At 38.2% G+C, this 22,195-nt stretch overlaps 2 protein-coding genes across 5 annotated transcripts in view; one reads left to right on the top strand and one right to left on the bottom strand.

The window, feature by feature from the left end:
- Nucleotides 1-873: 873 nt before the first annotated feature.
- On the bottom strand, nucleotides 874-12,708 carry C2H4orf33 (chromosome 2 C4orf33 homolog). Of its 2 annotated transcripts, none has more exons than XM_052815296.1 (6): nucleotides 12,655-12,708; nucleotides 8,885-9,074; nucleotides 6,948-7,008; nucleotides 6,705-6,756; nucleotides 6,390-6,589; nucleotides 874-4,697 (listed from the first exon to the last, which is right to left on the bottom strand). In XM_052815296.1, the coding sequence occupies exons 2-6, from the start codon at nucleotides 9,069-9,071 to the stop codon at nucleotides 4,598-4,600; spliced, it is 600 nt and encodes a 199-aa protein (XP_052671256.1). In that variant the 5' UTR covers nucleotides 9,072-9,074; nucleotides 12,655-12,708; the 3' UTR covers nucleotides 874-4,597. The 2 variants fall into 2 exon arrangements, with proteins under 2 accessions (XP_052671256.1, XP_052671248.1); XM_052815288.1 differs by lacking the exon at nucleotides 12,655-12,708 and adding an exon at nucleotides 12,327-12,567.
- Nucleotides 12,709-13,091: 383 nt separating this feature from the next.
- SCLT1 (sodium channel and clathrin linker 1) overlaps nucleotides 13,092-22,195 on the top strand; it is a 47,210-nt gene continuing 38,106 nt past the window's right edge. For 2 of the 3 annotated variants that reach the window (XR_008239359.1, XM_052815266.1), the window contains exons 1-8: nucleotides 13,092-13,226; nucleotides 13,367-13,452; nucleotides 16,031-16,098; nucleotides 16,799-16,851; nucleotides 17,768-17,837; nucleotides 18,968-19,023; nucleotides 19,406-19,538; nucleotides 20,351-20,473. Coding sequence is in view for 2 of the 3 variants with exons in the window: in XM_052815266.1 (XP_052671226.1) it covers nucleotides 13,419-13,452; nucleotides 16,031-16,098; nucleotides 16,799-16,851; nucleotides 17,768-17,837; nucleotides 18,968-19,023; nucleotides 19,406-19,538; nucleotides 20,351-20,473 (537 nt within the window). In the remaining variant the exon portion in view is untranslated. Of the gene's footprint in view, nucleotides 13,227-13,366; nucleotides 13,595-16,030; nucleotides 16,099-16,798; nucleotides 16,852-17,767; nucleotides 17,838-18,967; nucleotides 19,024-19,405; nucleotides 19,539-20,350; nucleotides 20,474-22,195 lie in introns of those variants that run through there. The other variant, XM_052815278.1, reaches the window with a different exon arrangement.

The raw sequence follows: 22,195 nt of genomic DNA, 5'->3' as shown, positions 1-22,195 counted from the left end.
TGGAAAACTCATCCCTTATCCTTTGTGTGGGATCTTCTTCTGAAAAAAGACAGGAACAGGGGAATTATTTCCTCAAGTTTCAAAAAAACCAAACCAAAACAAAAAAACAGTACTACTAAAAACATGGCTCCTGATACATTTATGTTTTATATATACACTCTGTCTCCTAAGCTTCTTACCTCAAGATTACTAACACTAGGGCATAGGTCTATGACATCTAAGCTCACCTCTGTGACAGCACACAGCACCTCATATTCCTTAAGTTCCACACATTTCCTAGTTTCCTAATCAAAGTCTAAAGGTAAGAGGTTATATGTACCACAGCTGAAGTTAAGCATGCACCAACTGCTTCAAGTATGGGGCACTACAACTACAGGATAAGGACTAAGAGATGATTTCTCCTTTTCATCAATTTGGGTGCTACAGCAAGGAACTGTTTCCAGATGTTCGCGTTCACACTTCTGCAAGAATCTAGTATCTTTTGAGGCTGTCTGCTCCTCTGATTCAGCTGAAGTTAGCTAATGGATTTAAAAACTGTTGTAGTAGTGGGGGGAAAAGGTGATGACAACATTGCCAGAAAGACAAGAAGGTAATGCTAACCCAACAGTCTCACTTCCTTAGGAATTCTGGCTAAATATGGTAAAATAATTGAAAATTGCCACAACATTGACATTTTCACATGTGAAAATCTCACACTTAAGGTTACCTAAAGCCTTTGCAGAGCTAAAAAAAATAATCAAAAACTGTGCACTCCCCAGTGGGTATTCCCCCATTTCCAAAGTAATAAAATTCCTGCATCTTAGACTCAGTACATCACATGATGTAACTGGCACAAGGCCAAATATTATCCAAAGGAAACATTTATGAGACAGGTTGATTATTTTATTTTAAGAGAGCAATGGATAAGAAGTGCTCACAGGGTTGAAGTGTTTAAATCCATTTCAAAGTGAAATGGATTTGTGGATAGACTGCTTGCGTGATCTGTGCTTTCTATCATGCAGCTCTGCATTTTATCAAATTGATATCCTCCATAAAGTATATTCAGTGTGACAATTTAGAAAATTTATCTGTATTATTCTTGATACAAGTTTGACATACAAAACCAGCACAATGCTGAATACCTCAATATATGTATGCACGTACATACACACACTGAGCTAGACTGGATTGAATCACATTCCTTCTATACCAGGATTAATTATTATTGAACATGTACTTAAATGGAACTCATGCAGAACAGAGCTTGTTTTGTCTTCTCCTCCCGTCATCAAAATGAGGGCAATTCAGGAAATACAGGCTACAATTGGCCTCCACAGTGTAAAACAAGGCCTGGTTAAAAGCAGAACAGAGCAAGAAAGCTACAAACTAGCTAGTCATCTCAATGAACATTGATACCCGTCCCTGCAAAGTCGTGGGAGCTTTAAGTGATGCTGGCAAGCATTGTATTGTCCATTGATGAGCCATGAATTCACTAGTATGTGGCAAGACACTGCGCTTCCATCTAACATATGCCTTACGTAGGACTCCGTCCTACAGTTAAGTTTCTACCAAGGGATTAATTTAACTTTAAACCTTCAGAAACATGTCAGCACACAGGTTCCAACTCTGCACTCCATGAACCCATATGGAAACCTTTGATAAAAGCCAGCACTTACAGTTCAAACAGACTCTTAAAGCTTAGAAACATACAAGTGAACCAACTGACAGTAGCATGGAGTAGCATGTGCCTTGAATAAAGCCTGTATGATAACTCCTATCTTCAGAAGCATCTAGCATTATATTTTGTACTGCAGAGACAATTATTTTACTTTAAATTACTTATTCAGGGAAAGTAATATATTTCCCTCAAAGTTTATAGTTTGCATCCGAAGTCAAATCTGAAGTTGTCAGTTTGAAGTGGGAATGAATACGAGATGAAGCCTCTGAATAAATAATTTGATTTACTGTCCTTTACATACAAAACATCATTCATCACGTGAAAACAACCTTTGTGAGAAAAATAGTAAACTCATTCTGAACCTTTGCATGCACTTTTTTGACACACTGTTTAAAACGAAGTCTAAAAGTTTAATGAAACAGTTTTTGCTTTTGACTGAAATTTCAAAAGCAGCTTTGAGATGTCACTATCTGGAAGATGTTTTTAATCAACATTTATTGGATTATTCAATATTTCAGACTGATGTCATCCTTTAGAAAAATGTACATGGATTGAAGGTAGAAAAGAAGCCAAACAATTGAATGTACAATACTTATAATTTTCAACAGATGGCACTTTATAGCAAGGAATGTATAGTGTCTAATTAAAAGAGAGCAAAAACAATTGGATGGCTCAGTGCATTGATGTGCCAAAGTCTGTATGTGAAAAAGCCTAATATCCTTAAATTTGAAAGTATAGTTCTATAAAAGTGAAAGTAAAAAGAGGGAATCTAAAGCCAAACAAAAACTCTGAAGTAACATTCGATCTCAGATATTAATCACACAGAGATGTTCTCCACAAAGGCAGGATATTCCCATCTTCTCTTCTTCTCAGGCAGAGTTTACAGGTAGGGTTAAATTTAAAGACAACAAAGAAAACATGACCATCAGACTATGGTTATTAATGAGTACAAGCTCAGAAGAGAACAGAGAATCCTTTTAGTAATATGACTTAGAGTGCAGCCTTGTGCAAAACTTTACAGGCATTTTGATGTCTAAAGCTACACAGAAGATTTTTAGAAGCATTTATGAGCTAAATAAACAAGAAAGGCCTGGGAGCATTGTTGTCTCTGAGCTTCAACTCAAGTTACACTTTTACATTGTCTGTCGTATTATCTGAGTGGAATGTGCTTACTAATGAGAGTCAGAAAAGGCAAACTGAGAATGACAACATTTAGAGTAATCCATGGGGAGCTAACAGTTATCTTCAGTTACCTAACTGGTAGTTATAGAGAAAAAGTCACTCTTCTTGGAGATGCACAGAGAAAAGACAAAAAGCAATGGACAGAAGTTACAGCATAGGAAATGGCAATTAGGTAAATTTTCATAACAGAACTAGTTGAGTATTGAAACAGGCTACCCAGAGCATTTGAAGCTCCGTCTTTGGAGTTACTCAAAGCTCGACAAGGCCCTGAGCAAACTCATCTAGCTTCAACAATAGCCCTGCTTTGAGCAGGATGTTAAGACTACAAGAACACCAGTCCCTTTCAGGAACTTGTAGGATTCTGAATTGTTCAGTAGAAAATGCTACACAAAAGGATGAGACCCAACACCACATCCTCAGGGCATAACTTTTGAAAGATACTCCCTCAGTTATGACTGAGCCATATTCTCTCGGACTCCCAAAACAATCCTTCCCACAAAGGTAAAGAACACAACCACCTTTTACCCTGTGATAATGACATTTCAACAGAATGCAGGAAGTCCTCTTTCTAGTAAAGGACTGAGGACCATGTCTTGGTCTGAATCCTCATTCTGGACTAAACCAAAGAAGTTTGATTTTAAAGTCACCTATTTTTCAGATGTAGGATCTGGTTAGCAGGTAAGCTTCCCGTTTTCTAAGTTAATTTATATAGGATCAAGTCAGCAGCCACAATCAAGCAGCACTTACTATGCCAGACAAAAAAGGAGCATCTCGTTTGTAAATCCTGTGAAAGTTTACAGGTTAGATGTTAACATCCAACAGTATACAGTACTGTTAAAAACATTCATGCCCATAAGTATAAAATATAGGCACATACATTTAGAGTATTTCCAATATTAGGTGGTATGCAAGCAAAATTCTCATATGTCTGAGCTGAATCCTTAAGGTGATGTGATAAGGTCTTGCAACAAACGAGCTTTTGTAGGCACACAACTATATCAAAAGGTTATACTAAACATTATTTGTCCCAGAAACTTTTCCTGGAATACATAAAACGTTTTGTAAATCTATCCTCTGTACCTAAAAATCACTAGAAATTCCACAGAGAATTTGAAGGGGAGAGGTGTGCTAATAAAGTAATAGAGATTAAGTTCCCCCCACTATGCAAGGGAAAACTTCAGGTATAGGAAGGTACAGGAAAGGGTAGTGTTATACCTCCACAGCATCTTGCAATGCAAGTACTGGGCCACAAAACGCCATGATAGCTATATTCTTTTCTTTTCCTGAAGGAGGCATTCTTTCTCCTGATAGCAATCAAAAAATTTAGGCACATAACAATCTCATTCAACAGCCAAGAAACAAACCAGCAGCCGTCAAAATACAGCAGAAATGCAGCAACTACAGGAAACTGAAAGATTCCAAGCCAGATATTGGCCTTGTCAGGCTCAGAGCTCTCATGAAAACACAGCTGTAATTTTAGCACACTTTCTCCCCTTCATTAGTAGGAGCAGGTTCATCTCTTGCACAGATGAAAAACTCCATACCCAGATGAACTGAAACACAAGCTGTTGCCTACTTCATACGTTCAGAATCAACTGGCCCAGATACTTTACAGTTGATTTTAAGATTGATCAATGATTTTGGTGTCAAGGAAAGCCTTAGTAATCTGATATTTACAAACTCTGCTCAGAATGAAGAAGTTTTTTCCATACAGCTTCATCCAACCTTAGTGCTTTAAAAATTTATGCCTCAATCCATTTAATTAGTGAGAGACTTCCATATATCTGATTCAGGCTGCTTCCAGTCTTCTCCCATTAGTCCTTTCAGGTTCAAATCTTTGAAAAATTCCAAGCGATGACTGCAAAGAGAGGAGAAATAAACAAAAAAGTTGTAAGTCTTATAGTATGTGTCTTAATAAAAGGCAGCAACCTCAATAGGTTTAATTAATTTTTATTTTCAGGTTTTCTTGGACAGGAATGTAACCAGCATTCCATGTGTTCATTTTCCAAAACTTGAGTTTATAAATAAAAAACACTACTGTGTTTCTGAAAACCTTGTACTGGAAAACACAGGGCAAAATCCTCAGCTATGAACAAGTATCACGCAGCAAAATCCTCAGCTATGAACAAGTATCACACAGCATAAAGTGAAGTTAACAAAGCTCACCTTTTAAACTCCCTCAACTTACGTTGCCTGGAACTGCAGTCAGAGCAAAAGCACAGTGAACCTGTTTTGCGACTTATCTGCACTCCAATAGAGTAAAAATTGAAAAATCGTATCACAGGAATAGCCTTTCATTACAGAAAAGAGTAAGACTGGATAGGATAATGAAGGTAGTAAATATATTTTTGCTGTAAGACTAAAAGTCTTGTTTTCTTTTAAACATTATGAATCAGTTCTTGCTAAGGATTTCTCCTTTAGGCTACCATAAAGACACAATAGAAGGAAGACACTGAAGCCAATTGCTAATTAATACTTACATGAAACAACTGCCAAGCAGTAGACAGAACATCTGACACTACACTAATCATTTAAAAAGGTAAATGGAATTCTCTTATTAGGAAATCATTTGTAAGAGTAAAGACAAACTAAGAGCAATGAAAGTAGCAAGGAGCAACCTCTTCACATAATTGCATCTGCTACCAATACCTGAAAAAGTCAAGGGGTTTTTTGGAAGGGGTATTATAGAAAGAATAGAAAGAATCCCTTCCTGAAAAATACTACAGGCATTTTCCAGTTTACCACAGAAAAATAAAAGTATCTATTTCTTTTGGACACTGATAAAGAGAATGTATTTTATTATCAATAGCTTAGAATTTTTTTAAATAAACAGTTGCAGAATCTAAGTTTTTCTTAAATAAAGGCAAAGAAAGGTAACTTAACTAAAATGTACTTTACCTGGCTGTCATTCTATGTTGAGTAACAAGTTTGCATAGGAACTATAGTGTACCTTCTAGAGCTAGTTCATTTATACAAATGCCCAGAAGTAGCAGTTTTTATCAAATCATCTCAGCCTCACAGTCAAAGAAAATAAACAGGCCCAAAGCACAATTTAAAGATCAAGATATTCTAGTTTTTCTGTTGATATAGGGTATCCTTTTATTATACTTTTCGGTTTAGTCTGCATTTTCAAATTTTTCTATAATATGGAACCATCTGTAGAGGTGAGGTTGCTTAGAACAGCAGGGGAGAAGCAAAAGAGATTTACTGGAAATGTATCCGGTGAAATTAACACTAAATGGCATTTCAGGAGGTGCTGGAGGCAAGGAAAAAGTAGAACAACCTATCTATGATTTAGCTGAGGAAGGTGATAAAACAGATGCCAATGGTGTTGAATGCATCATTTTCTATGAACCTAGGGGATAATACAGAAATCAAGCACTAATTACAGCTATCTGCCACAGTGCTTTATACAACGTACAGTACCAATGGATCTGGGGCTAAGCAGTATAATTAAAACACTAGTGGCACTCAATCTGAAAACCAGATTATCTTTAAGTATTCCAAGAATAGTGCAACTATATTACAAAAAAGCTAGTTTTATGCTTACAAATCTGGTTTCTGTCCTTCCTGTAGTTCATGTCGAGGCACAGGATGAAGCGCTTCATATTTTCTCTCTTCTCCTGAGCCATGAATTGCAAATGCATTGAATTTGTTAGTGCATGGTGGAAAATAATTCCACGGAAGATGAGCTTTACCCTCCCATTTGGTTTTCATTCTGGTCACCTCAAACTCTAAAGGAAGTTCTTCCTGTTAGAGGAGGAAAAAAAAAAAAAAAAAGAGGTGATGTCATCTTCCAATCAGGCAACAAGTACCTAGAACCAGTTAGTTTTTCTGTACATTATGAATGTACTTGACCACTTACTTTCCATATTCTTCTTTTGCCAGAAAGTAGCAGCAACAAGTGTTGTCCATGGCTGTCAAAAAATCAGAGCACAATTTTCTTAAACTGATACTAAGTTATTAGTGTACTGTTCTGCCACAAATATGTACATTCCCCATACTGGAACAATTTCTGTACCCAATCTTCCTCATACGTCTATCTTAAAAGCATTAGAACTGGAAATGCAAATTTAAATTTGTGACTTGTTCGGAGTGCTGTACTTACGGACAAAGTTCAACTTCTAAATACTGTTCAGTTCTGTCACTCAGGAAAAATGCTTCTACAACTAAAAAAAACACAGACTGTCAGTATTTCATGTTAACTGTTTTGTAATATCCTGAGACTTTTATAACCCACTAAAACAATTCTGTTTTCATGATTTTTGGCCTGTGCCATGCCAGAGCTTGACTAGCTGTGTACACGATACTGACAGCTTCCTAACTATTCAAAATGCTGTGCCATAATTGTAAATTCAAGAGCTTTTATTTTTAATGCCTATCATCATACAGAGCTTTATAAAGCACTGTATTAATTTTATTTACTTTACCAATTCCAGCTTTGGAAACACTTGTCTTGATGCAGCAGAAAAATATGGCAAGTCTGCTAATTAATGTTAGCTGTCCATGGAGTAAGAAAAGCATCAGCACACAGCTATTTCACCTAGTATGCTTGCTGTGAGCAAAGCTGACCAAGAGTGACCTCAGTCAATCACACTCACAGCAGGCACTCCAGGTAGAGCACTTAAGTGCAGAAGTCTTGTGTGCTGGTAGCCTGAGGATTCAGAGCACCAGAGACTAGGAAAAAAAAAAAAATATATGAAAAGAGGAACATACACTCACAGAAGAGCTGATACTCCATAACTAAGAGTGCTAAATCTCAGAAATAGTACGAAAGCATTTAGCTCTTAAATGGTTTTGCCCTGTAGATGGCCGGTACTTTGGACAGGGGATTACTGTTCAAGGTGTACCTGAAAGCCACGTGTGACTGTTGAATCACCTTTCAGGACCACAAGGTAGAACTATAAAGGTGTTTCTCACAGCAATGACATTATTAGAAAGCTCTAGTTAGAATCACAATTAGATATGATTGATAATGTTATTTATTTTTACATAAGCCTATTTAGTACAGCAATATCAAAGAGGTGCTAATACTGCTTTAGTAGAGCTTTAATCAAAATAGTTCAATAATCAGGAAGTAGAGAACTGCTGGAATCATTAAATTCTTGCATTATTCAAAGCACCAGGTAAAAGTGACAGTATTGACAGGAAGGAGAAAGAAAACAGCATTCCTATAAGAATATTCCCTGTTCCATTCGGGTACAATTTTGAATCATTTTATCAGCTGCTATTTCTTTGTTTCACACCTTCCTATTTGTCAAATAGGCTCTGGAAAACTGATTAAAATAGACATATATTTTAGCTATTGCTCTCTACTTCTTAAAGCAAAAGTAGAACCTACCTTTAGGATTTCACTTCCATTTACCTACTGCAAATGCATTTATATATATGCCACAAAATTATTTTGATATTCAAATATGTCAAGCCTCTGTTATTCCACAAGTTATATCAGCAACCCAGAAACTAAGTTTAAGTGCCTATATTATTGACAGGATCATGAAGAGTCAACCTCATCATTCTTGAAATCAACCCAGCTCATTGGACTCCATTTCTTTATGGCCACCGAGCGACATAACGTATTTCCTTCATTTCCGAGTCATTTGCATTGTTGCACCGCTATAAAACAACCACTCACAGTCAGTAGTGCTAGTGATGAAAATCAATTCACCACCTAGAAAAAGAGCACCACTCTTGATACAGTTTGGGGTAGTTTTCAGCTGAATATAGCATGAGGCTTATAGTTACTCAAGGAGCCGTTTAAGGGTAAGGCAGTGATTACAACTAAATTCTTTCCCAGTATTCTTTCCCAGACTGCTCAGGATATAACAGAAAGGCAAACTTTTACTTTGCATTTCAGATCTGATGTTTAAAAGCAGTACTGTGACGAAAGAAACGGAATTGAATTATATGTCATACACTCACAACTGTTAGATCAGTTTGAAAAAATAACCATCATAGACTCTTAAAGACGAGGCATATTAACTACAGAGGAACATCAGTGTCTACACAAATCGGATATATTTGCAGCAGAACAGTTACACTTACCCTCATAGTCCCACAATCTACTAAAAGGTTTCCCTGGCTCTCCAAGCGGTGCTGGAGGGTTATTAAAGAAGGGAGCATTAACTTCCATTAGCAGTCCTGCATTGTTCGACTTCAGCCCAATTGTTACCGGCTCATGGCTCACAGGTAAACCATCCCAGGTGTGTTTAATTGTAAATTCCATCTTCATATACTACATAAATTCCATCTTCATATACTACATAAATGAGAAAGGAAGGTTCTGTCAAAGAAGATCTCAGATTCCATTTCAGCACGAACTGCACTGTTTGCTTGTCCAGGAAAAAAGCACACTTTTGCACAAAGTCAATCATCAAATCATGTTTTTAGACATCAGAAGAACTGAAATAGTTTAGCTTTATAAAGCAACTAAATAAAGAGTTACATGAATGCTTTTCATAGGTTTTTATACCTGCATGGTTACAAATCACTCTCAAGTCTTACCAAGCTTAAGGCATTTCAATTATGTACCTAAATAAACACCTTCCAAAACCATCAGAAGTATTTATCAAGAGAACAGATAAACAAAACAAAGTCTCCACTACATTATCTTAGATGATTTGGTAACATGAGAAAAACAGATTGAGAAAAACCTTTCATGAATCTGAGATGCAAGAAAACGAAACAATTACCTAAAGCTTTCCTTCATGGTCATTGCAAACCAGCCAAACTAAAGGATTTCAAGGAAAACTGCAAGCACGTCTTGTTAAACACATGGAACGTTTGCAGAGCAGCAAGAACAGAGACTACTGCACTCCAACAGCTGTTGTTACTTAGAAATAACTGTACAAACCTTAGGAATAGCCTTAATCTATTTAATAAGCAAAAAAACCAGTGGAGCCCAGTTTCCAACAAGTTTATGGCTCCTTACCCCTCCCCTCCTCACTATTATGAGTTCCTTCCCATCTCCATAAAAGTGATCCTTGATTTGTTCCCTTACACATCTCCTAGCCATACAAGAAGGGAACTGGCAGCACATAGCCGGACTGAGAATTATGCACATGCTGATAAGTCCTGTGACCAGAGAGGTTCTAGCTCAGTAGCTAAATTGTAACCACGTTTCCTTCAGTGGGGAACACTAAATCAGGTTATTTAATCTCTACGCAGATACCCATTTTCTTGGGACTCACAGAAAGGTAAGCATAACTTACCACATTCCGCAGGTGTTATCAAGAGGTGTAGTACATGAGACAGAATGTAACCACATGCATCACACTTCCCTATATGCCATAGCCTTGCTCTTATGACTACACATTAACGGTGTCTCATACCCTCTGCAACAGTGACACCCCAGCCAGTTTCCCTGCACTGATGTTCATGATGAAAAGCACCAGACCTCCTCTCTTTGAGTTCAAGTTGGTAAAATAGCTAGAATGACGTTAGGTTAAGTAGATATACTCACAGTGAAGGAGATGATGATCTGACCAAGGAAGTGTGACAGATTAGAGAAAATTTGAAGCAATAGATCTAGTAATTAGACACCTTAATTTAAAAAGTCCAGTAAAAAAGGAAAGTCAAATATGGGACTAGCACTTTTGACAAGGTTATATTTAAATAAACTGAAAGCTAATTAAATTCTTATGTCAGCATTTTAACTGTGTGATATGCTAGACAAGCATCATCAGATGTGCTTTATGCAAGAGACCTGAGACAGCCCTAGAAACTACGAAAGACTACCATCATTAACGTTCACTCCAACTCAGGCAGCAAGTTTCTGGAAGCAAGATGACACAAGTTGAAAGAAAACAGTGTACAAAGCATGGGAGAGAAGACAACCAACAGCGTCCTAACAGCATTCTCAAGCCAGCAGAAGCTGGCTCATAGTCCAGTATTAGCAGTTAACTCAAACAGACAAAGCTAAATCACCCACAGTTTAAAACAAAAAGAGAGAACTAGTAAGAAAAAGTATTCTGGGCAAGTACAGTGACAACTCTTCTGCAATAATTACAATGTACGCCACCAAATAAAAAAGCAGTATGTTAAATAACAAGTCCCTTTCACAACACAAACAGCTGCTGAAACATATCCAATGGGCTATATAGCCTTAAACTGATCTAGAAAAAATTAATCCACAGGAAATGCGGACAAGTGTTGTGGTTTTAATTTTCTAAGCTGCAAACACTGAGCAGCAGGAGCATGAAGTATCCACAGATGCTAAGACCATTCCTAGCATTTTTTGAAATGAACAGAATTCCTGTAAATGGAGTGCACATGCTTTACGCACACTTACTGTGAAAGGAAACAAGACAGAATTCCACAAGCAGGATCACTTACTCAAAAGAGTGAAGTTTAAGAGTAGATGGGTGCATCTAAGAAAGTTAATAAAGTGTTATGAACCCATTTTTTACTACACTATTAAATTAACGTTATGCACTTAGAAGTCAACGTTTCCTTCTATTATTCTATTTTCAGTTTGTGCTAATATATTTAACTATTTCCATTCACTGGTCAAGGCAAGTATCTCAAACACCTATTTGAAAATACTGCCAGATTTCAACAGTGGTTTAAAATAATATAGCCTCCTAATAAAAGTAGCCTGGGAAGATCTTAAAATCCAGGGAGAATTACATGACTAGCTATTACAATTCCTGACTGAAGTAAGCAATGTGAAGCTTCTTCTTGTGCACAAGATTTGAAAAGTTGTCTCAGGAAACGAGTGACAACATACCAAGTTTTTAAAAAAAGCAGTGAAATAATAGAATCTGCTAAACAACTTTAGACACACTACTGTAACTGTAGTGTCTAAAATGAAGATGAGACAAGATGCGTCACAAATTCCTATTTGTACCTATATGAGAGACAGATGACTTTTTTTGGTAAAAACCTTAACTCCTCCAGGGACAGGTTACAGTGTACTGAAACGAACATACTGAAGATTTAGCCCATTGTTGTAAACCAATATTACTCTTGAATTGAAGAACACGCAATTTTAAAAAGAACCATAAAGCTTTAAGGAAAACTGCAAAACATTCACTAGCTTTTGTTAGAGGTCTACCTAGTGCTAAGGTTGCTCAATTTACAGGACAGCAGATCTAAGATTTTCCAAATTAATGGCCCTTGGTGCAAGTTTTAAGTTTATTACATTGCATAGACTTAGGTAAGCTGCTTACTAGCATGCTTTAAAATCATAATAAAACCAGCAACACATAGCAATGGCGTAAAAGTAAATTAAAACAGGAAGAGGAGACCTTTCATTACCTTTTAACACTAGACCTCAGCCAGTTGTTAATACACTGTAAAGAAATGCAAACGCTAAACTAAATAGTTCTACAGCAAGTACTTTCTCAGCCATTTAAAAGCACTCACACTGCATGGCCACAGACTACCCCGAGCTGACAGCACCTGGCTGATACGCCCAGACCTCAGCCACATGAGCGTCACACCTCACCAGCAAGGAGAAAGCTCCTCTGCTTGTCGCCGTAATCACCTCATGTCTCTCCTTACCGAGAGGACTGACGTCTTCCATCCCAAACCCTATCGACGTCGGTAAGAACGACAAAACCGAGGAAGTAATTACGCTGGCGTTTTTTCTTAATTGCTCCAAGAGGACAGGGAGAAAGTTGGCAACCGAGTAAGAGACAGCAGCTTTTAATGTAGCTAAGACTTCATGCTTAGACACAGGCACGAGCTCCCAGAGGGCTCGAAAATTCCCGGTTTCGGTTCCCTCCCCCCAGCCACTAACAGCAGCACCATTTCCTGAAGAGAAATTCAACCCCTAAGCTCCTCAGACAAGTTTAACAAGAAATATCTCACACCTCCAAGCATCCGCTGCGACTCCGAAAAGAAACTCGGCTCCCCAACAAACCGAACCTTTCCCCTTTCCCCTTCCCGCCTTCCCCCGCCACAACCCCCAGCCCCGACCGGCAGCCGCTCAACAGTGCGCATGCGCACGCGCCCGCCCGACCGCCCCTTTTCCGAGGTTGGCGGGCTCGGTCGCTCCGCCGCCACGTGACCAGCGCGCTGCTTGGGGCCGAGCTGGTCGCTAAGGGAAAAGGCGGCGGCGGCGGCGGCGGCGGTAGCAGCTCGCGGCGCGGGTAGGTGGGCGCGCGCCGGCCCTCGCCGCGAGGCAGGTCCTGCCTTCGGCCGTTAGCCGTGACGGGGGCGCGGCGCCAAGCGGGGTTAACCGTCGCTGAGGCGGTGTGGGTGAGTGGGTGCCCTCAGGGCCGGTCGCCGCCCGGGGTGGTTTCTTCCTCTCTGGGCGGTGGTGGTGGGATTGCCGCGCCGGGCTGAGGGGAAGGGGTAGGTGTAGAGGGGGAGGCCGTGGTTACTGCCTCCGCCCCGGCCAGCTGCAGCCTTACAAAGGCTTTACTTAACGAAGTGGGAGCCGGTAGGTGAGGGGAGTGCGTCCTCGGTGTTTGGAAGTTGTTGTCTCTCACCTTCCTTATCCGCCGGTAGAGGCGAAAGCCCGCCGGGCAGCGGGGGTTGGCGAGCGGCTGAAATAACCGGCTTTCCCTTGGGTTGTTGCAGGTTTTTCCTGGGGATAAACTCTCAGCGGCAGTGAAGCTTTTCCCCTGGAAATATGGCCACTGAGCTCGGCAGTGGGGGAGAGCCAGGTGAGGGCTCGGCGAGCGGTCGGCTTCGTGGGCTGCCTGCCTGCTCCCGACACATCGTGGGTTGGCCCGGGTGCTGCTCCGGGGCTGTTTGAAGGACGGAGCTGAGCAGCCGAGGCCTGGACCCTGCCTCTCCGGAGCTGGGGTCAGTTTCTACAGAGGGTAGAAACCCTTTTGCCTGTGGTTGTAGCGATGAAGGTTGATATTCTGTAGCTCTTCTAGTGTTCGCTATAGTGAATAACAGCATCAAAGCTACTTTTTAGTTAGCTGAAGACTAATCATTAAAAGCTGCTGATGAGGGTAATAGCCAAAAACACGTGCAGTTTGTGTGATAATGCCTCTTTTCTCCAGTTAAGAGACTACTGTGTTTCCTATGCTTGTCTTCCACCTGAAAGGCAAAAAAGCTGTCTTGCCAGTTACTCATAAAATTTCTTTTACAGATTAAAATCAATATTTTTAATTCTGTGTTATTTGTTACAATTTTGATTATTTTAATGTAAGCTTAATATGACTGAAGCAGAGTACACTTTAATTCCTTACCAGCAAAATACTGGCAAAATTACTTCTACACAGTTTATATTACTATAACTAAGGAGTGGTTTGATGTGTAGTCCCAAGAATGTTACTGTCACTAATTAGTGTTGCGGGAAAACTTGATAGCACAGCAGGAAGTAGGATGAGATCACAGTGCATAAAGTGCTATGGCTGTGCATCACTCAAAAATCAAAATTTCAATTGGTATTAAACTTTGTATGACAGCTTTGGGTGGCCAAAGGTGAAAAAACAGCTCTTGATTTTAAGGACCGTAGTAGCAGAAGAGCTTCTGTCTGAGCCAACAGAGTCATTCTGGCTCAAAAGCCCATATCTTTATCAAGCTTTGCCTGAGTATTTATTATGCTATGATGTGAACAAATCATGGATTTTCAAATATTGGTATTTTGCTTTTTTATATGTATCTAATTTGTCTGAGTGTAGCTTCTTTAGTCTGTAAATCTGTAGGCTCTAAATAGAGTTCAGACTAAGTTCACTGTGAAGTGGTAGGAGTTGCCTTTTCTATCAAGGAGTTTAATTCTCTCTTTTTAAAAACTTTATACATTTTGAAAGGTGCCAAATGACAAATTTGAAGTTGGCTTGTATGCCAACTGAGACATAAGTTATTTGAGGCCTGCTGTAAGTCTGATATATGGATTGATGTTTCTCCTGTTTTATGAATGTGAAACTGAAGTTCTAAAATGCTGAATGTGTGTAATACACACAGGAAGAGATTCTCTAAGCATTATTATTTTTAATGTTGTAAGTATTTGTTGTGTTAAATATGTAGCTGTAAAAAAAGGTTCTCCAAGTGAAAAGCTAGTCTCTGGCACTGATCAGTTATAAATTGAATTTTACGTGATTGCGTTTTGAAGTATCAGCAGCCACCCTACAAATAATAATTCCTCCATTTCAATACATATTTTTGTGATACTACTGAAGACATACACCTTTTATCAGAATGTATTTAATGATTCACTGTTGAAGGTGAGTATGTCTGTAAGGGGTGTTTAAGATTTGTCCCGTTTTGTAGCTGTGGCCTCTCATGTTTGCAGACTGCTTTGGCTGATGTGGGCTGCTACTTTTCCTCTTTTCTGTTCCTTGGCATCCTTTTACTATTACCTCCTTTCTATACCCTCTGTCTTTTTTCTATATCCTCCTTTAGAGGATGAGAACCAGAAAAAGAACCATTGGGATGTGTATTAAAAAAAAAAAAATAGGCAAGAAGTTGTTTTAAATCAAAATGTTTGCATTACCTTCCTGACTTCCTTTTTCTTCCTTTTTACCCATTCCAGTTACAAAGGTGTTACTCGGATTCTTATGGTTTTGTTAGATGAAAGAACACTCCATGAACAAGAGGGAAGAACTATTATTTCTCCTTTCCAACCTTCTGATGGTTCTTTCAGAGACTACTTGTACTACAAATTAAATCCCAATAGCCAAAGTTAGATGAATAAGGGGGGAGAGTGACGCCTTAGTTGATGTTCCTAACTTAGCAGTGTGAAATCTCATTATTCATTGTTCTTTGCTCCTTTCAGAAAAAGCAGATGCTGGCAGACTGTGTTTCTTCATTCTTGTTTTGGTTTCTTCTGGATATACTTGAATGCTCGGATCCATTTATCAGCGAAGCTCTTGACCTAAGTTTGTTGAATGTTTATTGAGAACTGCAGGGTTGAGTTCCCAACAACAGGTTAATTGTCAAACATCCAGCTAATTGAATTGGACACACAATGTGATTTGTTGCATGTAGACCTCGTGAATCATTAAGATGTGTGTTTGTGGGTTTTCTAGGCAGAAACTTCATTTTTTAAAATTTCTAAAAGAAAACAGAAGGAATATGGAAGAAATGGAATTCATTATTATTACACAGCCTTTAGGCTTTTTCAAGTCCTATTTTCATTAAAATAATTGTGCTAAATTGAAGGCACACAACTGCTTCATAAAATTCTTCTAAGCACTACGCTGTTAAACATATTTCTGACTGCCAGTCTGGTTTATCTAGATAATAGCCTGTGTTGTAGCTATGATTCTCAAACTTTGTGTTTTTCAGATCAGAGGCTAAAGGTGGCACTTGGACAGTATGAAACAGATGAGATTTTGAGAGCTGCTGCTGAGCAAGTATGTGAACTCAGGGATGGAAGTAAGAATTTTTGTGATGAGGTTTTGAGACAAACATCTTTGCATACGTAGAGCACAGCCCACTTTAATGTGGCCTGGCCTTGCTTTAGGTCCATCACACAACTCTAGAGTTGCTTGTTGTTTTTCCAAGCAGCAGAATAAATCTGTCATAATGGTGAATTCTGGTATTTTTGTTGCATTTTCAAAAGTTTGTCATTTGCAGGAGAACATACCCCTGAAGTAATACTTGATTTCTACTTTAGTAGACTTTTTCACTTTTATAGACTTCTATTTTCCAAGATATTTGTCTCCTGCGACGATAACTTTTTGTGCTTGGTACCATAAGCTTGTCTAAAAGTCTGTGCAGGAGCTAGGGCATCAGCACTTTCCTGATGCTGAGATGCATGGAAATGAACTAAGCACTTACACAAACTTATGATTGTTCTTTTAAGAGCAAGGTGATTCCCCCTCACATGCAATTATGCTTTATATCAGAGCATCTCCAGGGAAAAAAAAAAATTAGAGTTTTTTTAAATTGGGCCAGCACTCAAGGATTTTTGAACATAAACCTGGAAGTGGTCATGTGGGATATTGCGTATGATTACAGTACAGGCAGAACAACAGCTTTGGGTTGCATGTAAAAATTTAAAACTACATGCAGTCATGTGCAAGTACTAATATGTAAAGTATACCATTACAGCAAAATGCCGCTGGTGGTGATGGCATATCAGGATCCAGGATGATGGACCAAAGGTAACTGATTGCAAGTTATAAGTGGGAATACTACAAAGTATTCAAAAGAAATTAACATGTGCTTTTAAAAGTGTAAATATCCAGGTGAACCTGGTCTTATGTATGCGTGTTCACAGCTCTGAGAACTTGTGAATGGAGTCTGTAAAAGTGTTCCTGTAGCAGTTGGTTTTAGACACTATTCTGTTTATTCAGTAAATTAAATATATTACTTTTCTTCTGCAATCTGTAAAATAAAAGGTGGGAGATGAATGCAGGAATTCTCTAGTCTAAATTTTAAGGTAATAAACAAAAGTACAGGTAAGATTGTGCTGATCTAGGTAACACAGGTAACTGCTGTCTGTTGAGGTCAGGTGGATGTTTTTAAAAATGCTTATTTTACAATCTTCAACTAACAGTTGCCTGTTGGCAAATTGTTTAATAATCATTGTCATTTCCTGTTACAAAAATAACCTATCCTTTCTTGTTAGATTTTAAGGCATTATCACTCTGGACTAATACAGAATTTTCAGAGAATTACTATCAATCACAAAAATATTAGGAGGGAAAAAGTATATAAGTAGAACTACATTATTTTACATTGTCTTGTAGGCCACTTTACTGTTGCATGTGGCAGCAGTAACAAAGCCTAGTCTTCAGTCATTTGGGATTCTATGTATGAAATATTAATGTTACATTAATGCTCATTTATAATGTCCCATGTTCTAGTTCTGTTATATGGGAAATCTGCTATTAATGATCATACTTTAAAAGTAGTAATTAAATTTGTTCATTTGATTCTGGTGAATGTTGAGCTTGGAAATAAAGTGACTGTTTTGTTCTGTTCTCTAGATTAAGAATTCTTTAAAACTAGTTGAATACAAGAACAGTGTTTCAGCATTTACAAAATTAATTCTAAGCATGTATTTCAACTTTTTAGCTTGTCAACTCTAATCACAGAGTATGATAAACACTTGGAAGAAATGAGACAACAGCTGCAGCTTTATCAGGTATGGATGTTCCTGATGTTTCAGACTGTATATTCTTAGTATTTTATAGTATTAATATCTAGGCCATTAGTTTTTGTCAATAAAGGAAAGTATGCCTGTGCCATGCTTCACAAACTTGCTGGACTGCAGTCTGCCTCAAATGGAAGAACAGAGAGCTTTCTATGGAAAGGTTGGGAGATTGTCCAAATTGCACAGATTACTGTGTGTTTGGAGAAGTAGTGTTGTGAAATGAAACATGCATGTTTTATTTCTCTAGATGTTCTTATATGGTTGCAGGTATTTTCCTAGGTGACATTCAGATGAGGCAGCTGTTTCTCTCTTTCCTTACAGGTCTGACCTTGGCCATGTGGTCCAGCGCAGTCCTGCAAGTGTAGATACACCCAGCCTTCATCATTCTTAATAATTCTTCAGATTCAAATAATTCTTTAAATGTTTATTATCATGGAGGCTGAGATAGAGGGGGACTGTCCTTATTTCAACCACGGAAAAATGAAACTTTTTAATGCTTCATATGATCACTGAAAAGCAAAATGATATGTTTAATAGTTAAAACCTGTGGCATACAGAAAGCAATTTTTACTTGTGATCTACATGCAGAAGTTATACTCTGGTTTTGGTTTAATGTGCTTAATTTGTTTGATCTGTCCATCATAAAGATTCTGCAAATGCAGTCTTCAAGCTTGGCCAATTTCAGAAGGCAATAGAAACACTGTGGTTTTGTTGCACTCTTTAGTTAACAAAACAGTTCATTTGACTCATGTAACTGAAGTTTCTCCTCAGTTAATTCCTGAACTCTGTTCTCAAATGCTTACTGCATAAAAGACAAGTTATCCACTGTATCCCTAAAAGAACTCGAGTTAGTTAAGAATCCATCTGTAAGAGCTATAAGAGTTCCAAAAGGTAACTTTAATGCTCGTAATAACTTCTGAATGCTGAGGTATAATAGGACTTAGCAGCTGTGAAATTTAAGTGGCATCCTGTGACTTTCCTTAAAGGAAGTGACTTTCATTTACTGTTTTATGCTGAATTAAATTGTCCATCTGTTACAGTATCAGTCAGAATTAAAAGGTGAAAGAATCACCAAAGTTTGTGTCACTTAGAGTGCTTACTCTTGCGTATTTTTGTGTTAGGTGCAAATGAACGAGATGAGACTAAAATTTGAACAAGTCACCAAGGAAAATGAAAGGTAAATAATTGCACTGCCCTGTTACTACTGCTGTTTTTCTTGATTTCTAAACCCTAAAAAGCTTTTTTCTAGGACCTTGAAATCTTTTGAATCTACTTAATAGTTGAAGATTTCATACTCGTGAGCTTAATGTGAGAGTCTTTAAGTGCTTAATATAGATTACAGCACCAGGTTTAGGAGATGTAACCGTATCCCTAGAAGAACTAGATATTATTTCAATATTTCAAATTGTCTATTGTGTTTGTAGAATGTAACTTAATAGATTAAAATATGACTTAGAAGTAAATAGTACGTACAGATTGAAGGTATGGTATACTTCAGTTGTTAAAAAAAAATCCCTGTTGGAGAAATGCTTTGCTGAACTTGGTTCTTTGAATTTCAGGCTGCATGCAGAGTTGAAAGAGGCCCTTGAGAAGCAACTGGAGGCTCTTCCTTTCATGCCTCTGGGAACTGATATTCCTGCAGATGAAGGCATAGTGAGAAACCTTCAAGAACAACTACAACTTACAAATCAAGTGTGTGACATGAAACATTTGTACTGTTTTATTTCTCTTGTTGTGCCTTGGCAGATTAGGGGAAGCTGGTTTGTTTCTTGGTTCACAATTCCTTTGTTCAGAGTTCCTTGAGACTGTTTTGGGGTCCTCTTGACTTTCTGTAGCTGAAGAAACAAGTACTTATGCTTTCAACTTAAAAGACCTGAAGGAACTTCTTTCCTAGATTCATATAAGTTTTTTTATGTTAATTTGTGCCTGTAACTTTAGCTACTTGACTTGATCTTTATATTGAATTCCTGAACAGGAAATTAATGAAGTACTTTGTTCAATTCAAGTTTTTGTAGTAGCTTGTCACTTTAATCAAAAACATTGTCATGTGATACAAGGAGGCAAGTATATGCGGGATATAGAAAATAATATTTAAATCTGAAAATGTAAGCAAGTCTTCTTGAGCTTATTACAATGATGTATCAATCCTTTGTTGTGTATGATTAAGTTGAAGTTAAACTGACAGTTGAATTTTGGTATTTGAATGTTATATATACTGTAGGCCTACAGTAAATACCTGTAAAAGTTTGAGCTATAAAAAAAAAAAAAACCACTAGAAAACTTGCAGTTCACTTGTAGGTGGAATTTGATGAACTTGTAAGCATCTGTTTTTCTGCACCTGAATTTGGTATTTTGTCTGTGTAGTTGTAATGTGTGCAGAGAAAAGTACAGAAACTGGCATTTCTTCAAAATAGAAGTTAAGATCTCTCTTTTTAGAGAACGATAGATGAAGGTAAATGTGCTATAATAGAATATTTTATACAAACCATTGTTCTCTAACTTAGGAAAAAGAACAAGCAATAGAGCTCTGGCAGACTGTATTACAGGAGCATGATCGACTCCAGCGGCAGTACCAGGAACGCATGACTGAAACGCAGATTCATGTGGCTGAAAGGCAAAAGCAGAAAGTAATTTTCATTTACGTTTTTGTTAATTTTGGAATGTCTTTCTATGCTGTAGAGATTCTGGGTTTGTGTGTAGTCAAATGGAAGTGAGGGGGTTCTACCAGTACTGTTAATTATTTTCCATAATAGTCATCTAAAGTTGAGTGGTCAGATGTGGTCACTGATTCATCAGCTAAATACAGTTACAATTGGAAAAGTTCTTTATTCCAAATATATGGGCAGGAACTTGGGGAATGCACTGAGTCTGAGTCTTGGTGTGTGTATATGTGCCCAAGATATGCATGTGCATATAAATAATCATGTGTTTGAATCGCATGGTTGGAAATCTTCAGTAGAGCTCAACATCTGAAAAAGCTGCTAAAGATTTCCAAGTTGTGAGGTGGAAGTCTTCCATGTTTTCTCCTATGTTTGAATCCTGAATTTTGTCTGTAAGATCACAGTGGTATAGTGGGAAAAGTAGTCTCCATTTCCTGTTGTCATTCAGTAAAGAAGTGTGTGAAACAAATGAAAACTCAAGTTCACCAGTATTCTTCTAATGCTAGCTTGTGTTTAGCAGTCTGTTTCTGGGGAAGACCTGTCAGGAAATCTTAGTTCAGAAAAGCTGTTGTGCTCTGATGAGCTATATAAAGATAGTGTGAAAATAGTGCTGTATAAAGATAGTGTGAAGAACTAATAGAAACTTCATGCCTATATGTACCTCGCTGCAGATATTTCTAGGTCTGTAAAGAGATGCTACAAATTTTTTTAACATTTCCTTTCCATTTTCAAGTACCCTAGACTTGTGGGCACAATTACAGCTTACCTACATAACAGAAATTTTTTTTACTGATTTTTGGTCTTTTGTGGTATTAAGTCCACCTTACCAATATGTTCTTTTCCAAGAAACAGGAAAAATATCTGTGCAGCTATTGTACTTTTTCAAGTTTCATAATTATTTCAAGTAATAGTTATGAGGACTCTTATCTATGTGTAGTTCCATCTTTTTGCTCCTGTTCCTTTTATTAGATTATTTCTTGTGTTGCATTGTCAGTTATTGGTAACATACTGTCCTGGTTTCAGCTGGGATAGAGTTAACTGTCTTCCTAGTAGCTGGTACAGTGCTATGTTTTGAGTTCAGAGCGAAGAATGTTGATAACACTGATGTTTTCAGTTGTTGCTCAGTAGTGTTTAGACTAATGTCAAGGATTTTTCAGCTTCTCATGCCCAGCCAGTGAGAAAGCTGGAGGGGCACAAGAAGTTGGCACAGGACACAGCCAGGGCACCTGACCCAAACTGGCCAACGGTGTATTCCATACCATGTGACGTCCCATCCAGTACAGAAACGGGGAAGTGGGGGGCAGGGATTCGCCGCTCGGGGGACTGGCTGGGTGTCGGTCGGCGGGTGGTGAGCAATTGCACTGCGTATCATTTGTACATTCCAATCCTTTCATTATTGCTGTTGTCATTTTATTAGTGTTATCATTATCATTATTAGTTTCTTCTTTTCTGTTCTGTTAAACCGTTCTTATCTCAACCCACGGGTTTTGCTTCTTCTCCCGATTTTCTCCCCCATCCCACTGGGTGGGGGGGAGTGAGTGAGCGGCTGCGTGGTGTTTAGTTGCTGGCTGGGGTTAAACCACGACACATACACATAGTAGAACATACAGAGTTATTGGTAGCTGTTGGAGGGTTTAGGGCTGTCAGATTCCACTTTTCATTGGTAACTAAATTCATGGTGGATTTTAA

This window comes from Harpia harpyja, chromosome 2 (genome assembly GCF_026419915.1).
Source record: "Harpia harpyja isolate bHarHar1 chromosome 2, bHarHar1 primary haplotype, whole genome shotgun sequence".
Lineage (NCBI taxonomy): Eukaryota > Metazoa > Chordata > Aves > Accipitriformes > Accipitridae > Harpia > Harpia harpyja.
Note: the sequence above shows the minus strand (reverse complement) of the source record. Positions and strands in the feature narration are given on the sequence as shown.

Bases quoted from the DNA above. Each gene is read 5' to 3' on its own strand.
- C2H4orf33 (XM_052815288.1), bottom strand. From the start codon at position 12,365: ATGGAAGACGTCAGTCCTCTCGGTAAGGAGAGACATGAG. The intron at 7,009-8,884 runs GTAAGTGTAACT...TGTTTTTTTTAG, and splicing joins TAGATTGTGGGACTATGAGG to TTGTAGAAGCATTTTTCCTG. The intron at 4,698-6,389 runs GTAAGCATAAAA...CTCTCTTTGCAG, and splicing joins GAAGGACAGAAACCAGATTT to TCATCGCTTGGAATTTTTCA.